At 31.3% G+C, this 18,526-nt stretch overlaps 3 protein-coding genes across 3 annotated transcripts; 2 read left to right on the forward strand and 1 right to left on the reverse strand.

Annotated features, from left to right (window-relative positions):
- Positions 1 to 819: 819 nt before the first annotated feature.
- PG985_015076 (uncharacterized protein) lies at positions 820 to 2,420 on the forward strand (the record flags this gene model as incomplete). The annotated part of the gene is made up of 3 exons (XM_066834842.1): positions 820 to 876; positions 944 to 1,749; positions 1,988 to 2,420. The coding sequence occupies 3 exons, from the start codon at positions 820 to 822 to the stop codon at positions 2,418 to 2,420; spliced, it is 1,296 nt and encodes a 431-aa protein (XP_066677452.1).
- A 1,535-nt stretch (positions 2,421 to 3,955) lies between these two features.
- Positions 3,956 to 5,720, forward strand: PG985_015077 (major facilitator superfamily transporter; the record flags this gene model as incomplete). Its single annotated transcript, XM_066834843.1, has 3 exons — positions 3,956 to 4,420; positions 4,482 to 4,806; positions 4,867 to 5,720. Coding segments are annotated over 3 exons (1,644 nt in total), but the record flags the coding sequence as incomplete, so codon positions are not given.
- A 143-nt stretch (positions 5,721 to 5,863) lies between these two features.
- On the reverse strand, positions 5,864 to 7,627 carry PG985_015078 (uncharacterized protein; the record flags this gene model as incomplete). The annotated part of the gene is made up of 6 exons (XM_066834844.1): positions 5,864 to 6,047; positions 6,116 to 6,573; positions 6,621 to 6,765; positions 6,835 to 7,020; positions 7,090 to 7,164; positions 7,521 to 7,627. The coding sequence occupies 6 exons, from the start codon at positions 7,625 to 7,627 to the stop codon at positions 5,864 to 5,866; spliced, it is 1,155 nt and encodes a 384-aa protein (XP_066677454.1).
- Positions 7,628 to 18,526: the final 10,899 nt, after the last annotated feature.

Genomic DNA, 18,526 nt, shown 5'->3' on the forward strand with positions numbered 1-18,526 from the left:
TCAAATATTTGCCAATACAGCTATCGCCAGCCAAGCTCATCTACCCCTCTTCACTTATGTCACAGTCCACAACCTGAACTCGCGCAAACACATCCCCATAGCTTCCCCCCTGTGATGACTGCAAACGCTCAAAGCAAGTCGCTCTGAACTACTTTCAGAGCAGTGATAAATTCCGCCGTCTCCGTTGGCTCCATCTCGTGGCGACCGCACATTGGATATCCCTGATTGAGATCATCTCCATGGCCTATTTGTCCGCGGTGACCCAAAGATCTATACTTCCTTGACCGAGAACCACTGTTTGAAAAGGACTTTCATACTGATCGCGAATAGTCATATCGGGACTGTACCAGTAGATACCCAGCGGCAGGACATCGTGTCTGTCCTCTAAGGAGCAAATTCTATCTGCATCATAAATGAGACTTTTCAGTGAGCTGCTTGTCCCGGATTGTATCATATGGACGGGTCTGTGGTAATGGAAAACGTGCCGCACCAACGTCAGCATCAGTATTCTAGATTTATGTAATATTGTAATTATCGTCACAATCCTCAATCTCATCATTGATCGGTATACACAATTCTGCAAAGCGGTCACGTTTATTCCTGGATAATGTGACATTTTTGCCCGTTGAGGATAGATCCAGTTTGTCAAAGAACATTCAATGACCAGGCCATATTTCAGCCCATGTACGGTTATGGTGTCTTTGTCTGACAGTTTCAACGAGACTCTCTTTATCTAGGAATCTGGTCATTTATCGGTATGGACCAAGGTATTATTGCCGAATCTAAACTCTCAGATACTTTCAGGCCACCAAAGTCAAGATGTACGCAGAGGAGACCACTGTAGGAAGCACGAGGGAGACCGGGCAAGACAATACGGTACTTTGAATGCCTACATCCCCAGTTCAATTTATCTCCATAAAGGCATTTACTTACCATTCTGCAGGTCCTACCCGGTGACATCTTTTGGGCTGCCGCACACTCATTTCTACACAGCCCGGTCGACGTATTCAACCTGGCACGAACTTGTCGCGATCACTGGAAACTTTTGGAGACTGAAATATACAGAACGGACGTGCTGTTCCACAAGACGTGCCTCGACAAAAGCGAGCCCACGAATGCAGAAGACTGGCATGTAATCATGGAAGAAAAGCCCTACGACTCAGATGACGCCGAAGATGTCGAGTTTGATCTCGCATATTGGGAAGAACATGTGGAGATAACTTGGCTCCGTCCTTTGTCGGCTCCCAAATGGAGACCGCTCACTGCTCTGCAATGGGCCGCTGTGGCGGGAGCAGAGGCGGTCGCGGAGAGGACCATCACTGTGGCGGAACGCATCTGGCCTGATTACATCTTCCTCAAGCATCTGGACTCTCTCAACTCCGCCATCCACTTTGCCGCTTGGTACGGCAACACCGGCATCCTCAAGCTGTTGAGTCAAGTGCGGCATGGCGGTGTGATGCCGGACATGACCGCCCTTTCGGGCGCTACATGGTCTGCGAACGTGCCCGGGACCGTCGATCATCAGCTCCGTGATGTCTTTCGCTACATCAACCCGTCGATAGCGCAGTTCCCCGAAGAATTTTTCATCCACTGCTTTCGAAGAGACTTTGGTCTGGACGCTACTGTCATAGCAATCCTCCGTGGCCATGCCGGAACAGCCGAATATCTCATTAACAGTTTCTATGACAATGAAAGAACTGTCGAAATCGCCAAGATCGCCAATGATGAGGACCATGAACAAGACACGGAGTTCGAGTGGACCGTGCATCCGCTCCATCTTGCGTGCTTCATGGGTATGGAAAATGTGGTAAGCAACTTTGAAGGTTTATCCATGGAGTAGCCTCCTGTTCGAGGAATTTCTATTCTTCCATTTGAAGACACTGTTAACTTCAAGAAGAGTAACGGCTGACACCGCGAGTCCATAGGTGGCAACCATCCTTGAAAAGGGGGCCAATGTCAACACAGTTTCGGAACAGTTGGAATGCAGCACGCCTCTCATGTGGGCGGTAGCCCGCCCAAATAACGTTGCCATTATCGAATGCCTCCTTCGCCACGGGGCCGATGTTGCGCTCAGAGACAAGGCAAGTCGTGACGCTTTGCTATGGGCCGTCCTTTTCCACGCGCACGAGAATGCCCTACGCCTCGTTAAGATGGGCGTTCGGCTTGGCCACGACTTCTGGAGAACTCAAATAGCCCCTGACTACAATGGGTATAAAGCATGCGCGTTGGGGCTTTGCATGGAAGACGATGCTTTCCTCCCATGTACTAAGTTGATACTTCAATCGCACCCCGACTTCCCTGAGGAACTGTTGAGATATTGCATGTTCCATGCCGTGAGCGACGCGTCGAAGAATCAAGCAACTCTCAGATGGTTGATTGGGCGCGGAGTCGGCCTGGTCCCCTTCAAGAGGGGGAATTAGGGGGCGACGATCGAGGGCGAAACCCCAACACTGGGAAATTGGGTCTGTCCATACTGCACTATATCGCTGGCTCGGACGTGCTGCCATTGGACTTGCTGAGTGCAGCGTTTGAAAAACGACCTCAAGACATCAACGTAGTCAGTAGGCATGGGCATACCCCTTTGTCCATGGCTCTGAAACTTGGTATCCACTCGGATAAGGTAGCCTTTCTCCTGGCTAACGGCGCCGACCCCGAAGCCTGTAGACCTGGGGACCAGCGGGATCTCCTTATGGCAGTAAAGAAGGGCATACGGCCCTCCGTGATCCGACAGCTCCAAGCCAGCCTCGACGTCCGGACGAAGTCGAAGCGGTGCAAGAGGTCGTGGGCGTCTGAGGGCTTCCACTCCCGCAAGTGGACGTATACGGCAAAGCAGGCAAAGCGGCTCCAGAATCAAGGCGTCGATTATCGGACTGTAGACGCGTGCATAAGGCTTGGTCTGAGCATTGACGATATAATTCGACTGCCGTCCCAAGGGAAGAGTGCCGAGGAAGAGTGCAGGCGCTTGAGGGACAAAATGAAAGTTGAAAGGCAGGTGAGGTCGGAGCAATTCGAAAGGACTTATGAAGATATGCAAGAGAGGAGACGTCGCAAAAGCCTGAGGAGGCACCGACTAGGCATGTACCATATCCCAAACCGTACCGACAGGTTTGAATTTTATCTACGACACCCGGAGGGGTAAACCAAGATGCTCGACAGCTGAGCCGTCTTTCCATTGAAAGATTGAGGATTACGATTTGAGCAACTTATATCTTAACAAAGGCAGTGGGAAGGGGACTGAAACAGCCAGCAGGTCAGAAAGAGAAATGCACTGGAATAAGGGGGACGGTATCATGAATTAAATCAGTACGCACATTACAGATCTTCGAGGTGAGAGCGGTTTCTACAGACGAGGAATGGTAAAGAGAGTGTCTGGTCATGTTCTTCCGTTGTGGTAGAGCTCCAAGGCTTGTATGTGTTCCGAACGCGGGGTGTTCGGCTTTAATCCAGGGGGTAAGATGAGCAATCCCCGCCGAGAATGGCGACATCCCCACCTACCGTGTTGCCGCATCTAGTTGGATCAATCCGACCTTGCGCCATGCGGTGTTTGGGCAATCTGCCGTGCCAAGGCCGTCACGCAATGGAATGCAAGATGGCGTTTTCCGTGCCAAGTCCCCAGCATTTGCACAGGCACCACGTTACCCCCCCTTGTTGTGTGACTTGCTACAGGGAGAAGAGCAGCCCGTTATCAACTGCCTTTGATGCCCCTCATTTCCCAATACGCGTAGAGGAGATCGCTGTCGGGGTTCTATGCGATGAACTTGAGGGATTATGCATAGATAAACCCGCTAGACTCCTGCAGGCATCAATCCCAAGGGCCTCCTTATCACTTGGCCAGCGGGGCCTCAAGGCTTGGGACTGATGCTGCGAGATCCAACTAATCTCTTGTCGTATAGATCCCGTGTCTTGATTATAAAGGCTTCCACATACCTCAAGGAGAATCGACTAAGGAGATAGCCCCAGCGTCCGCCTACTCAACAAGAATATCAAATCAAGTACAATGGCGATTCTCAATGACGTGGAGACCGAGAAGACGCCACAGCCCGAAATCACGTCGCCAAGTGCGTCTAATAGGGATGTCGGTAACGTAACGTCTCCAATGAATGTACAGGAACAACCCAAAAGGTCATGGAAGTCATACATATGGGACACCTTTGACAAGTCTCCCGAGGAGCGTCGGTTTTTATTCAAGTTAGACCTCGCTCTCATGACGCTGGCCTCGCTCGGGTACTTCATCAAATATCTCGACCAGGCAAGTCTGAATCTGGAGCTTTTGAGTAAGCAGACGCTAACGTGTAGTCAAGGTCAACATCAACAACGCATTCGTATCCGGCATGAAGGAGGATCTCCAACTATACGGCAACGAACTGAACTATATGCAGACGTGTTGGACTGTCGGCTATGTCATCGGGGAGCTGCCGAGGTGAGTGAAAGATGTCCAAAGTAGACTGAAGAGTATCGCAGTCCACTGACAAATGAGACAGCAACCTACTTTTGACCCGAATCCGCCCCCGCTACTGGATCCCCTTTTGCGAGGTGAGCTGCATCCATCCCTACGTGGGAAATGTCCGATCATCCCGCTGACATATATCCAGGTGACATGGTCCGTTTTAACGATCCTCCTGATCAAATGTAACACCCCGACCCAGATTTACGTCCTGCGTTTCTTCATCGGCCTCGCAGAAAGTACTTTTTACCCCGGAATGCAGTACATCATCGGGTCATGGTACCGCAAGGACGAACTTGCAAAGAGGTCCTGTCTCTTCCACGCCATGGGCAACGTGGGATCCATGGTCTCCGGCTACCTCAGTAAGTACCCCCACCGTCAAACATCGCCAGTGGAATAAACGCAGGCTAACAGTGTTCCAGTGGCCGGCTCGCATAACCTCAACGGCGTAAACGGCTGGCACGGCTGGCAATCGCTCTTCATCACCAACACCGTCGTCTCCCTCCCCATCGCCCTAGCCGGCTTCTTCTTCCTCCCCGACATCCCCGAGATCACCACGGCCTGGTACTTCACCCCCGACGAGATCGCCCTCGCCAAGCGGCGGATGGAGCTCGAAGGACGGGCCACGCGCCAGCCCTTTACCAAGAAGAAAGTGGCCAGCATCTTCTCGACCTGGCACATCTACATGCTGGTGCTGCTCTACATCGTCTTCAACAACGGCAACGGCGGCAACTCGCAGCCGGCCTTCCAGCTCTGGCTCAAGAGCGAGCATTACGACGTCCGCGCGGTGAACCTCTACCCGACCCTGACCGAGGTCATTTCCATCGTCACGACCCTCATCTACGCCTGGACCTCCGACACCATCTTCCACGGCGCCCGGTGGCCGCCCATCGTCTTCTCGGGCCTCGTCAAGATCCTGGCGTACGGCGGGCTGACGGCCTGGGCCATTCCCAATGGATTCAAGTGGGCCTGCTTCCTGATGTGCGGCTTTGGCGGCGGTATCAGCGGGCTCGCCTTCGCCTGGGCCCACGAGATTTGTAATGACGACACGGAGAAGCGTGCTATCGTCACCGGCAGTATGAATATGATGGCCTACGTCTTCCAGGCCTGGCTCCCGCTCCTGATCTGGCAGCAGGTCGAGGCCCCGCGGTATCCCAAGGGCTACTCGACCACGTTGGGGTTGGCGATACTTCTGATTGCCATAGCTATGGCCATTCGATTTTTGCATAAGCGGGAGATTGGGTTGAAAGGTAGCCTGGATAAGGTCCCCGTTTAATGGAACAAAAGCAAGTCACAAGGAAGAAGAAGTCTGTAGGTCTGATACCTGGTCTGATCCCTGGTCTGTGTTAATTCAAGATAACGATACTACCCTCATCTATGAAGTGCACAAAATGTGCAAAGTCAACGCCATTTCTAACTCTATAATGACCCCTCTCCCCTTTGAAAAAACGCCTGGTTCTGTTGCTTCTTCTGTTGCTGCAGCCGCCGGCTGCACAAGCCGTGCGAGCTGCGGTTGCGGTGCTTTTTGTTGCTGACGCTGCTTGGGGCCGCAGGCAGCGGAGAGGTCTTGACGGACAGCGACCCGTTGGTGAAAAGCGAGAAGCTATATAATTTATCTCATTAGCTCAGATCGCTTCACAGCATGCTTAGTGGATAAGGTGTGTAACGTACGTGGTGGCTATGTTGCTGTTGCTGCTGGTACTGGTTCTGGTACTACCATTGTTTTTAATGCTGTTATTGTTATTGTTGCTGCTGCTGCTGTTTCTGCTGCTGCTGTTGTTGTGGCTGCTTCCGCTGCCGCTGTCGCTGCTGCTGTTGCTGCCGAGCAGAGCCGCGGCGCTCGCGGCCATGTCGAGGGCTTGCGCGGCGGCCTTCTTAGCGGTTTCCACATCGCCGGTTTCGGCGACGGCACGGGCGAAGCCGGCGGCGACGAGGGCGATGGCGGCGCGGGCCTCGGCGTCGGGGTTGGTGGCGGCTACTAGCTTAGCGGCGGCGGCGGCAGCTTCTACTTGCCCGGCGAAGCCCTTTGCGCTAGCAATACGCAGGCCTAGGTCGGCGTTAACGGCAGCGACACCCTCTAGGACCGAGTAGTCCCACAATTGCAAGTGGGCGGCGAAGGCCCTAGTCCACTTGGTGGACAAGAGTTGCCGCCGGAGCCAGCCCAGCGCCTAGTCACTGGCATGCCGGTGGCGCCGGTGTCGCCGGCGCTGAGCTGGCCCCCCGTGATAGTGACGAGCTCGGGGGTGGTGCTCGTGCTGTTGGCGGGGGCGGCGCCAGTGCTGAAGGTCGTGGGCAGGGGCCCTGAGATGTCTTCGGTCCAACTATACATCACAAATGATTAGCTCAGATCGCTTCATATCGCGCTCAGGGGGTAGGTTGTGCGAACGTACGAAGAAGGCATTGTAGCAGAAGTAGTAGCAGCAGTGGCAGCGGGAGGAGCTGGTGTGGTGGTGGCGGGGCTGGTGGTGCTCCTGTTGCTGGTGGTGGTAGTGGAGGTGGCAGTGGCAGTGCTTCTGGTGCTGGTGCTTTTGTTGTTGTTGGTGGTGGGCAGAGCCCCCAGGATTTCTTCGGTCCAGCTGTATCACAACTGTTAGCAGCTTCGGTCGATTCGTATCGCGATCAGAGTATAGGGTGTGTGAACGTACGAAGAAGGCATTTTGACAGCAGCAGCAGTAACAGTAGCAGTGGCAGTGGTAGATGCAGCGGCAGCAAAGGCAAATCTACCAATAAAAGACGTTCTGCATCACCACCGGTCAGTATATAGTCGATAACTCGAAAGGCAAGGGTTGACATACTGGATCGGATGTAAGGGCTAAAGAAGAATGGAAAATGATATTAACAAAATTCGACTTGCTAATGCATTTAGCGATGCAGAAAGAAATTATTCAAGTTGATGTGAAAAAAGAAAGCATCGGATCAAGAGGCAAAGGCAAACGAAAGCACAACAATCAGCCAACCAGACTCCCAACGATTGAGAGCTTGGTTGAGCGGGGTTTCAACTGCACTGCATCGACTTCCTTCCTTCTTCAAATCAATGGGTTTGACTTTGCTCTGTACGTCTTTACCTCATACGTACTTCAATAGGTTTAGTTCATTACTTCGTGCAGGTACAGCCCGGCATGGCTTCTGCTGTTTGGCCATGTCGCTTTTGACGTAGGGCCCAACCGTTTCCCCAAAGCCCATGCTTTCGGGGCCCTAGGGCGGGGTTACTGAGAGGCCAAGAATCACTAACAACATTGATCGCTTTGCTTCCAAAGGGCCTTCTCACTAGCAGGTGTGTTGGTGGGTCTTTCCGGACCTTTTTCCGCCTGTTCCCTCAATCTTCTTTTCACATGCCTTGGCAGAAAGTAGGCAGGTGCAGGGAGCAGGCTGCCCCAGGAACGCAAAATTAAACCGAGGGTGGTATGCCCAGTGCCGTCGAAACACGCAACCGATGCTGGACGGTCTTCATGGATTCAAAACGTAGCCTACGCTATGCATCTATTGGATCGCTATCGCACCCTCGTTTCTAGGCCAATCCTGAGGCTCAGAGACGACATCGATCGGAGGCCGCATCTTACAGCCCATCATGTCTACATAATTAAACATTGCCCCAGTAAAGTACCACCAGAGCTCATTTGATACGGTGGAAAGTAAGGCTGTTGATCAGCTTGTGCTATTTTATCACACTATAAATTTTCCTCCATTGTGGCGCTGATGCTACTGCTTCTGCTACTTCAACTTACGCTGGTGATGCTGTCCCAATGGTGGTGGTAGTTGTAGTAGTATTCGTGGTAGTACCAGTAGTCGTAGTACTCATATTAGTTGTAGGTTGATGCTGATGGTCTGCTTTCTATGGTAAATACATTTCATGCAGGCGCCTTGAAGCTGACATATAGTTGAGAGCGACTTACAACACCGGTTTTGGAAGACAACAACGCGTTGGTGTAGGCAGCGCATACAGATCTGTTCTGATTGAAAGACCAGCGACCGTCTCTTCGGCGCACGGGCATACTCTTTTGTCTGATGCTAAGCTGCGACGGGGCCTTCGGCGGCAGCGACGGCGTTAATTACCTCCTGGACCACCAGCCACAGAGTGCTGCCGGCGGAGAGAACCCACCGGTGCCGCCATATGCAAGACCAATCGACGACCCCGAAGGTTGCCAGCCAACAACCATACGTAGACCTCGACGCTCTTCTTTTTCGTGTTCGTACTCTCCTAGGAGCGGGAGGCGCGGAACAGGGGCAGGAAACCGAGCGAGTCTTGGTGACGACGGCGATGACCACTGAGTATCAGGAACTCCTGACCCAGACTCGATCGCGGCGGGCTTCATGAAATACGTTGGCGGTAGCCACTTAGTGGCGTGAGACTATCAGACGCAGAAAGACCAGGCCACAATCGATAAGCCTGAAGCTCGCCAGCAGGGACAGCCACGCATAGACTTCGTTGTTCTTCTTTTCGTCCTCGCCCCCGGCTTTCTTCTCGGGAAGGGAGACACGCGGTGCCAGAGACAACTGGCCTTTTGGCGGCGCCCGCAGGCATGGTCGCTACCTATGGGGCAGTTCTAGCCCGCCGCCGAGAACGCAGTGCTGGCCGTCGCCGACTCGGGTTCTGGCTCAGACTCAGGATTGAGCTATATTTCTGCTGCTGACACGGGAAGGGGCGCGGCGTTCCCGGTGGCAACGGCCGCTTCAAGTCCGAGGGTCCCGAAATACCCCGCCACGCCATCGCGTCCGGCGCACTGACGGTGTACGCTAACAGCAGCGTGCGGTAGATTTGGCAGAGCGGACAAAGCCGTGGACAGCAAACGCGTCGACGATCTCCTAGTTGTAGAAACGGAGGGCTTGGCCGACGCCTAGCCGCGGAAGAAGGGATAGGCAGTGCCAGAGGCCGCGGGTCCTCTGGCTGCAATGGTGACGGCCAATTGCAATCGGTTGATTAGAATGACAGGGACGGCTCTGGTTGCGGCGACGTGGCTGCTGGCGGTGAGGTGCTCGTTTGCTCAGGAAGTAGCATCAGCCTTGGCGGTGTAGCGTTTTGCGCGCTCTTCGCGCAGGTTGGCAGCATCAGCAGTATCAACGATCGCGAGGGCCCGAGCAGTAGTGACCTTCGCTACCTCCTCGTCCTTGTTGTTGGTAGCGGTACGAACCATGTCCGCAACGGTGGCGGGTTTGGGCCAACAAATGGATAAGACTGAGTTGCCGAACGAGTGGCTTCTTCTGGAACTTGATGGTTGTGGTTTTAAAGTTATCCAGATACATTAGGTAACAGGTGGACGTTAGTACCCGTACTCAATACCTGTGCGGGCAACTAAAGGGACCCGACAGTGTTTTAATGTATTAAAATAAGTAGGTTCTTAACCATTTTATAAGGCAGTATATAACGCCAAGTATAATAAAATCTAAATAAAGTAATATTTTCTTTTTATAACCACCCTCCCTTAATTAATTTATTTACCTTATTCCTTAATAATTAATTAATATAAATTCTTTTATAATAATCGCCTTATTATAAATAAATTATATTAATAAATAATCTTTAAGCTCGGCCCCCGGTTAGCGCCCCACCCCCCTTAACGCCCCCCCCCTTTAAAAATAAACCCTTTTACTTTAAAGCTTTATAATAAAATAAATAAAATAGATATAATTATTAGATAAGATATATTTAAAAATATATTATTTAAATAGAGTAATAAATAAATTTAAATTATAAAATAATAAAATTTAATATAACTTTTTAAAAGATTAATAAACTTATATTAATAATATAAAATATATAATTTAAAATAAAATAAAATAAATATAATATATATAAATTTAATTTTTTATTATTTAATTTTATATTTTAATTATTTAAAACTTTATAAAGAAAGGATTTGAAAATTTAAAAAATCGTTTACTATTTTTTTTATTTTTATCTTTAAATATAATATTTATTTTTAAATTATTATTTTATTTTATTTTATATAAAATTAAAAAAATCCCTTTTTAAAATAATTTATATATAATATAACATTTTAAATAATAAATTTAAAAATAAATAAAAAGTATTTAATATATATTAACTTTATTATTTTATTTTAATTTTATTATAATTAATATAGTTTTAAAATAAATAAAATTTTAACCTTTTAAATTATTAAGCTTTCTTTTTTTATTTAATATATATAAAACGCGATTTTATTAAAATTTTAATTAAATATAAAAGTAAATTTAAATTAATAATTATTTTTTTTTAAAAATAAAAGATTTTAATTTTATTTATTAAAAATATAAAGAAAAAAATTAATTAATTTATTTTAAAGTTTTTAAATTTTATTTTTAAATTTTAATAAAAATATCTATTTAAATATAATATTATATTATATAAAAACTATAAAAGTTAATTTCTATCTATTTTAATTAATTTAATATAAATTATTAAATAATAAAAAATAAGTATTTTATATATTAAAATAAAAATAAATATGAAAAATTCATTTTATTTAATTTATTATAATTATTAATAATAATATTATATAAAGTTTATAATATTTAAAATTAAAAAGTAATTAATATTTTATTTATTTCATTATAAAATTGTAAAGAAAAGATTATTTTTAAATAAACGTTATTTTAAAAAAGAAAATAAATAAAATATTAAATCTTTTTTTATATATTAATTTATAATCTTATTTTTAAAATAAGTTTTAAAGTTATAATATAAATTTAATATTTTATTTAAAATTAATATATATTAAATAATTTTATTATATTTAATAATATAATAAATTCTATTTAATTTAAAAAACTTTATTTTTTAAATATAACTTAATTAAATAAAATAACGTTAAAATCCCTATTAAACATATTTTATAGTTTATTAATATCTATTTTATTTAATTTATTTCATTATTTTAAAATATAAGGGTTTCGTAGTGAGAGGGGGGGGGCGTTGAGGGGGGAGGGGCGTTGCGGGGTGCCGAGCTTATACGTTAAAAAATTATTCCCTTTTAATATTGTACCTTTATTAAATTATTTCTCGTATAACCTCCTACTTAACTTTAAACCTTTAATCGCGCTTTATTTTAATTATTAAATCCTTAAAGCTTATATAAATATCTTTAATTTATATATACCTCTTAACTTAATTTATTAACTATTTTAATATTATATTAAATTCGATTATTAAAGAATAACGTTTAAATCTACCCATTAACTCCTTAAATAATAATTTAAAATTATCGAATTAATTACGCCGCCTAAATCTATTTAATAATTTCTTAACTATTATTCTAAATTTATTAAATTAATAATAACGCTTAAATCTACTTAAGAAAATTTATATTATTATTTAAAGTCCATTAAGTTAGAAATAACGTTTAAATTTACTTTATAAGATTTATATTATCGAATTAAATATATAATTTGTTTTATAATTCTTAACTTTTTTTATTAACTTTTAAATCGTTAATTAAATTAAATTAATATTTATTTAATTTAATTAATATAAATATAAATTTTTTATATATTATTAACTTAATTTTTTAATAATTTAAAGCTTATAAATTCTTAATATTTATCGCTTTAAAATTATTAAATAATTAACTACACTTACTTATAATATTATTATTTCTTATATTAATCTTATTACGACGCCATTATTATATTATATGAAAATACTTATAACAATATCGACTTCTTTAATAAAATTATAAATTTATACGAGTTTATATATATAAACGAACTGTTAATTAAATAAATTATAAAAGATTATAATATAATTAAAAGTAATATATTTAAATTAATAACTTAAATAATTAATCGCTTTTAAAAATATAATATTATCTATATTTATTTTATTTTTTATAAAAATAAAATATATACTCGAACTATCTTTTTTAATAAACTTCGTTTAATATAATTTTTTACTTTAAAAAGTTTAATAACTTTAAATACTTATATAAATTTAAAACTTAAATAATAAAAAGAATAAACTTATTAAATATAAATTAAAATCCCCCGCTTAATTAATAATTATAACGTACTATTTCTTTTATATCTAATAATCGATCTATAATTTATATAAATAATATATTAATAAAAAATTTATTATTTTAATAAAAATTATGTTATAATTTAAATATTTCTTATAAATATAATATTAAAAAAGGTATAAAAATTTCTAATTATTTCTTTTTAAGGAATATAATTAATAAAAAATAAAATATAAAATAAAAGTATTATATTAATATCTTTATAATATAAATAAATAAAATAAATTTAAAGTTAAATAAGTTATTAATACCTTTAATAAAGAACTATTTATATAATTAAAAATAATTAATAAAAAGTTAAATCGCTATATAAAAAAGATTACCCCCTTATTTAATAAAAAATAACGTTATTAAAAAGTTATATTAAAGATAGAATTAAAACGAAAATTATATAAATTATAATTAACTTTTTATAAATAAAAATATAAAATAAATTATTAAAAAAATATAATATAATAATATTAAATATATATTGATTAAAATATTATATATTTATTAAAAAATAATATATTATATTAAAAAAGGTTTATTATAAAATTTATAAATTACGTTATTATTAACGAATATAAAACTTTTAAGATTTAATTATTTTAAACGTTATTAAATATATTATATATTAAATAAAGAATTTAATATATAATTTAATTAATATATAAATTTAAAAGTTTATTATTAATTATATTAAATTAATAATAATTAATTTTAATTAATAGGTAATAACTTTTATATAATAAAATAAAATAATATTAAATATTATATTATAATACCTCCTTTTCGTAATAAATTAATTTATATATTATAAAACGATAATATAAAAATATTAATAATCGATATATATTAAATCGATATATTAATTAAAGAGATTATTAATTAAATTTATAATAACTTTAACGTTAATAACTTTAATATTAAGATAATATAACGTTATTTTTATCGTTAAAAAACCTTTTATTAATAATTTAAAACCGAATATTTTAAAGAATTAAAAAAATAAATATAGAAATATTATATAAATTATAAAATAAATAATTAAAAGTTAATATATTTATTAAAATAAAATAAATATTATTTTATATATTATATTATAAAAATAATATAGAAATACTTAAGGATTTAAAGGTATTATAACGAAAAATAAATTTAAATAAAATTTAATTAAATAAAAAATTATTTTAAATATTAAAAATCGATTTTATATATTATATTTAATAAAATATAAATATTATAATTTTTATAAAATTATTTTAAAAAAAATATTAAATATTTTTTATTTTTAATATTATTATTTATAATAAAGCTTTAAAATATTAATAAAAAGATTAAATTTATTTTAAATTAAATTGTTATTAAAATATAAATAAATATTATAAATTAAAAGAATAAAGATTTAAAATATATATTTATAATATATATTATAAATATATATTAATACTTTTAATATTATATAAAAGTTAATTTTTTAATAATATATTAAAATTAAAAAAGAATTCGGATTTATATTTATAATTATATATTTAAATAAAGAAAATAAAATTTTATTAACGATTAATATATATTTTTATTTATTAAAAATAATAAATTATTTTAATAACTTTAATTATAATAAAAAAAAAGAAATATTTAAATTTTTAATATTATTAATAAAAATAAAAAATAAAAATAAAATAAAAATTTATATAATATTATTAAATTTAATTAAATATAATAATATATTATATTTAATTCTTTTTATTTATTTTAAATTTTTTTTTTAAATTATATAATATTTAATTATATTTTATAAATAAAAAAAATTAATAAATTAAAATATAATAAAATTAATTAAAAAATAAATAATTATATTTTTTAAAAAATAAAATAATATTAATTAAATATAATTAATATTAAATATATATAAAAAGTAAAAAATAATTAAATTAATTTATAAATAAAATTAATTTATTAAATTTATTTATAATAATAATTAAATTTTTAATAAAATCTTTAATTAAATTAATTTTTTTTAAATATATATATTTTAAATATAAAAAAAATTTTAAAACTTTTATAACATATAAAATATATATAAAATATAAAAGTAAAAAAGAATTTATATTATTTTTAAAAAATTTGATATATTTTAATAATATTTTAATAAAATATTAATAAATTATAAAATTATTATTAATTTTAATAAAATATATTATTTAAAATAAATTAAAGAATTAAATAATATATATATTAAATAATATTTATTTAATAAAATAATAAAAATTTATAAATAATTATATAAATAATATTTAAAAAAAAAAAAAAAATATATAATTTAAAAAAATTATATTATAAAATATATTTATATATTAAAACAAATTATAAAAATATTAAAATAATAAAAAAAAAAGTTTATTTATTAAAAAAATTAAATAATACTTAATTAAATATTATTATTTAATTTTAAAATAAATATAAAATTAATTTTATAATATTATAAAAAATAATAATAATATAATTAAATAAATTATTTTAAAAATTAAAAAAATTATTTATTTGAATTTTTTTTTAATATATATTATATATAATTAATATAAATAATAAAGAATAAATAAATAATAATATAAATTAATAATAATTTTATATTAAAATAAATAAATATTTTAAATAATAAAGTTAAAAAAATTAAACTTTTAACGATAATAAATAATAAATATTAAGCTTTTTTTTATTATAACTTTTAATTATAATTATTTATTATTTTTTATAGTATAAAATTTAAAATAAACTTAAAGTTCGCGATAATATTATATTTAATTATTAAAAAAAAAAATTACTCGTTTATATTATATAAATTTAAAATTTATCGGAAATTATTTATATCGAATAATAAAGTTTTTAAAATTAACGTATATAAATACCGGTTTTATATAAATATTTAAAAAAAGTTTTCGAAAATAAATATAAATTTTTATAATATATACTTTTTAAAATTTATAATTTATTTCTTTTTTTTATCGTATATAAATATATATATATTATTATTTTTTATTTTAATTTTTTTTATATTATTATATATTTATAATATTATTTATATTTTAATATTTATTTATATATATTATAATAATTATTAATAATAATAATAACGTTATATTATATATATTTATAAAAAGCGTTTTTAATAATTCTAATAAAACCGACGCTGTTATATTAATAATTAAACTTTAACTTTTTAAAAAACCTTATTTTTATAATTATTATATTACCTTTAATAAATTCGATTTTAAAATATTTAAAACCGTATTTAATAATATATTTTTTAAACTATTATAATACGTAACTTTTTATATATATAACTTATATATTATATATAAAATATATAATAACGAAAATTATTATCGAAATTATTAAATAATAAAAAATATATTTATATATATACAAAACGGGAATAAAACTTTAAAAACCGCGAAACTTAATAAATTCGACGAAAATCGATATAATAAAATCGTAAATTAATTTAATTAATTAAAAGAAAAAAGCCGTTATTAATAAATAAGAAATAAATAAATTAAAATTAATAAATAATTTTTAAATAAATATATTATTATCGATTTATTATTAATTAATTATTATATAATTAATTAATTTATATATTTATTTAATTTAATTTATTATATAAAAAGTAATAAATTTTATATAAATTTTTTTTTTAATATAAATAATAAATTAACGTTTTTCGTAAAATAATTAAAAAAATTATTATTAATAAATTATATATTAAAATTTAATATTATATAAAAAAAATAATTATATAATTTATAATAAAAAAAATAATATAAATTAATAAATAAAAAATAATAAAAGAATTATATAAATATATTTTTAAAATATATTATAAAAAAAAATATAAAAAAAATATTTAAATAAATTAAAATTAATATTAATTTATTTTAATTAATATTAATTAAAAAAAATTTAAAAAAAATTAAATAAAAATAAAATAAAAAATAAAATAAAAAATAAAATAAATAATAAAATAAATAATAAAATAAATAATAAAATAAATAATAAAATAAATAATAAAATAAATAATAAAATAAATAATAAAATAAATAATAAAATAAAAAAAATAAAAAAAATAAAATAAAATAAAATAAAAATTAAAAATAAAAATAAAAAAAAAATAAAAAAAGAAATTAAATAAATAAAAAAAAAATTAAAAAAAGAATTAAAAAATAAAATAAAAAAGAAATTAAAAAAAAAAAAAAATTTAAAAAAAAAAGAAAATAAATAATATTATATAATAAATAAAAAAATTAATTTAATAAAAATTAAAAAATAAAATATTTATTTTATTATATTTAATAATAAATTTATATATTAAATTTTAATTTAAAAAAATATAAAAAATTATTTTAATTAATTTTTTTATATAATAAAATATATATATTTTTATAAAATAATTAAAAGTTTATATAATTTAATTATTATATTATAATATTTATTTAAAATATTTTATATTATTATTATTATTATATATAATATAAAATATAAATTATATTATATATTAAATTTATTTATTAAAAAATAAAAAATAATATTATAAAATTTAATTTTAAAATATTTTTTATATTAAATAAATATTAAAAATAATTTTTAATTCTTTTTTAATTTAATATTTTTATTTTTATTTTTATTTTAAATATAATTTTTAATTTATAAGATTTAATTATTTTATTAATAAAATTTAATTTATTATATTATATTTATTTTTTTATAAATATTTTTAAAAAAATATAAATTATATATATATATAATTAAATATTATAATTATAAATTTTAAAAATTTAAATTAAAAAAATTAATTTAATATTAATTTTATTATATTTTAAATTAATAATTAAAATTTAATTATTAATATAATAAAATTAATTTTAATAAATTAATTATAATAATTTTTTATTATTAAAATTAAAAATTATTATATAATATATATTAATAAATATATTATTTTTTATTAATTTTATTATATTATAATTTTTTAATATTAAAATAAATTATTAAAAAATAAATATAATATATTAATATATTTATATTTTATTTTATAAAAAATTATAATTTATTATTTATTTAAATTTTTTTTTAATATATATTATATATAATTAATATAAATAATAAAAAATAAATAAATAATAATATAAATAATAATAATTTTATATTAAAATAAATAAATAGTTTAAATAATAAAATTAAAAAAAAATTAAATTTTTAATAATAATAAATAATAAATATTAAATTCTTTTTTTATTATAACTTTTAATTATAATTATTTATTATTTTTTATAATATAAAATTTAGAATAATTTTAAAATTTATAATAATATTATATTTAATTATTAAAAAAATAATTATTTATTTATATTATATAAATTTAAAATTTATTAAAAATTATTTATATTAAATAATAAAGTTTTTAAAATTAATATATATAAATATCGATTTTATATAAATTTTTAAAAAAAGTTTTTAAAAATAAATATAAATTTTTATAATATTTATTTTTTAAAATTTATAATTTTTATTTTTATTATATATATATATATATATATATATATATATATTATTATTTTTTATTTTAATTTTTTTTATATTATTATATATTTATAATATTATTTATATTTTAATATTTATTTATATATATTATAATAATTATTAATAATTATAATAATATTATATTATATATATTTAAAAAAAATATTTAAATTAATTTTAATAAAATTAATATTATTATATTAATAATTAAATTTTAATTTTTTAAAAAATTTTATTTTTATAATTATTATATTATTTTTAATAAATTTAATTTTAAAATATTTAAAAATATATTTATATATATATAAAATAAAAATAAGATTTTAAAAATTATAAAATTTAATAAATTTAATAAAAATTAATATAATAAAATTAAAATTAATTTAATTAATTTAAATTAATTTAATTAATTAAAATAAAATTATTATTAATAAATAAAAAATAAATAAATTAAAATTAATAAATAATTTTTAAATAAATATATTATTATTAATTTATTATTTAT

Source organism: Apiospora marii, assembly GCF_038362585.1.
Source record: "Apiospora marii strain CBS 49790 chromosome Unknown utg000012l_segment0_segment0, whole genome shotgun sequence".
Taxonomy (NCBI): Eukaryota; Fungi; Ascomycota; class Sordariomycetes; order Amphisphaeriales; family Apiosporaceae; genus Apiospora; species Apiospora marii.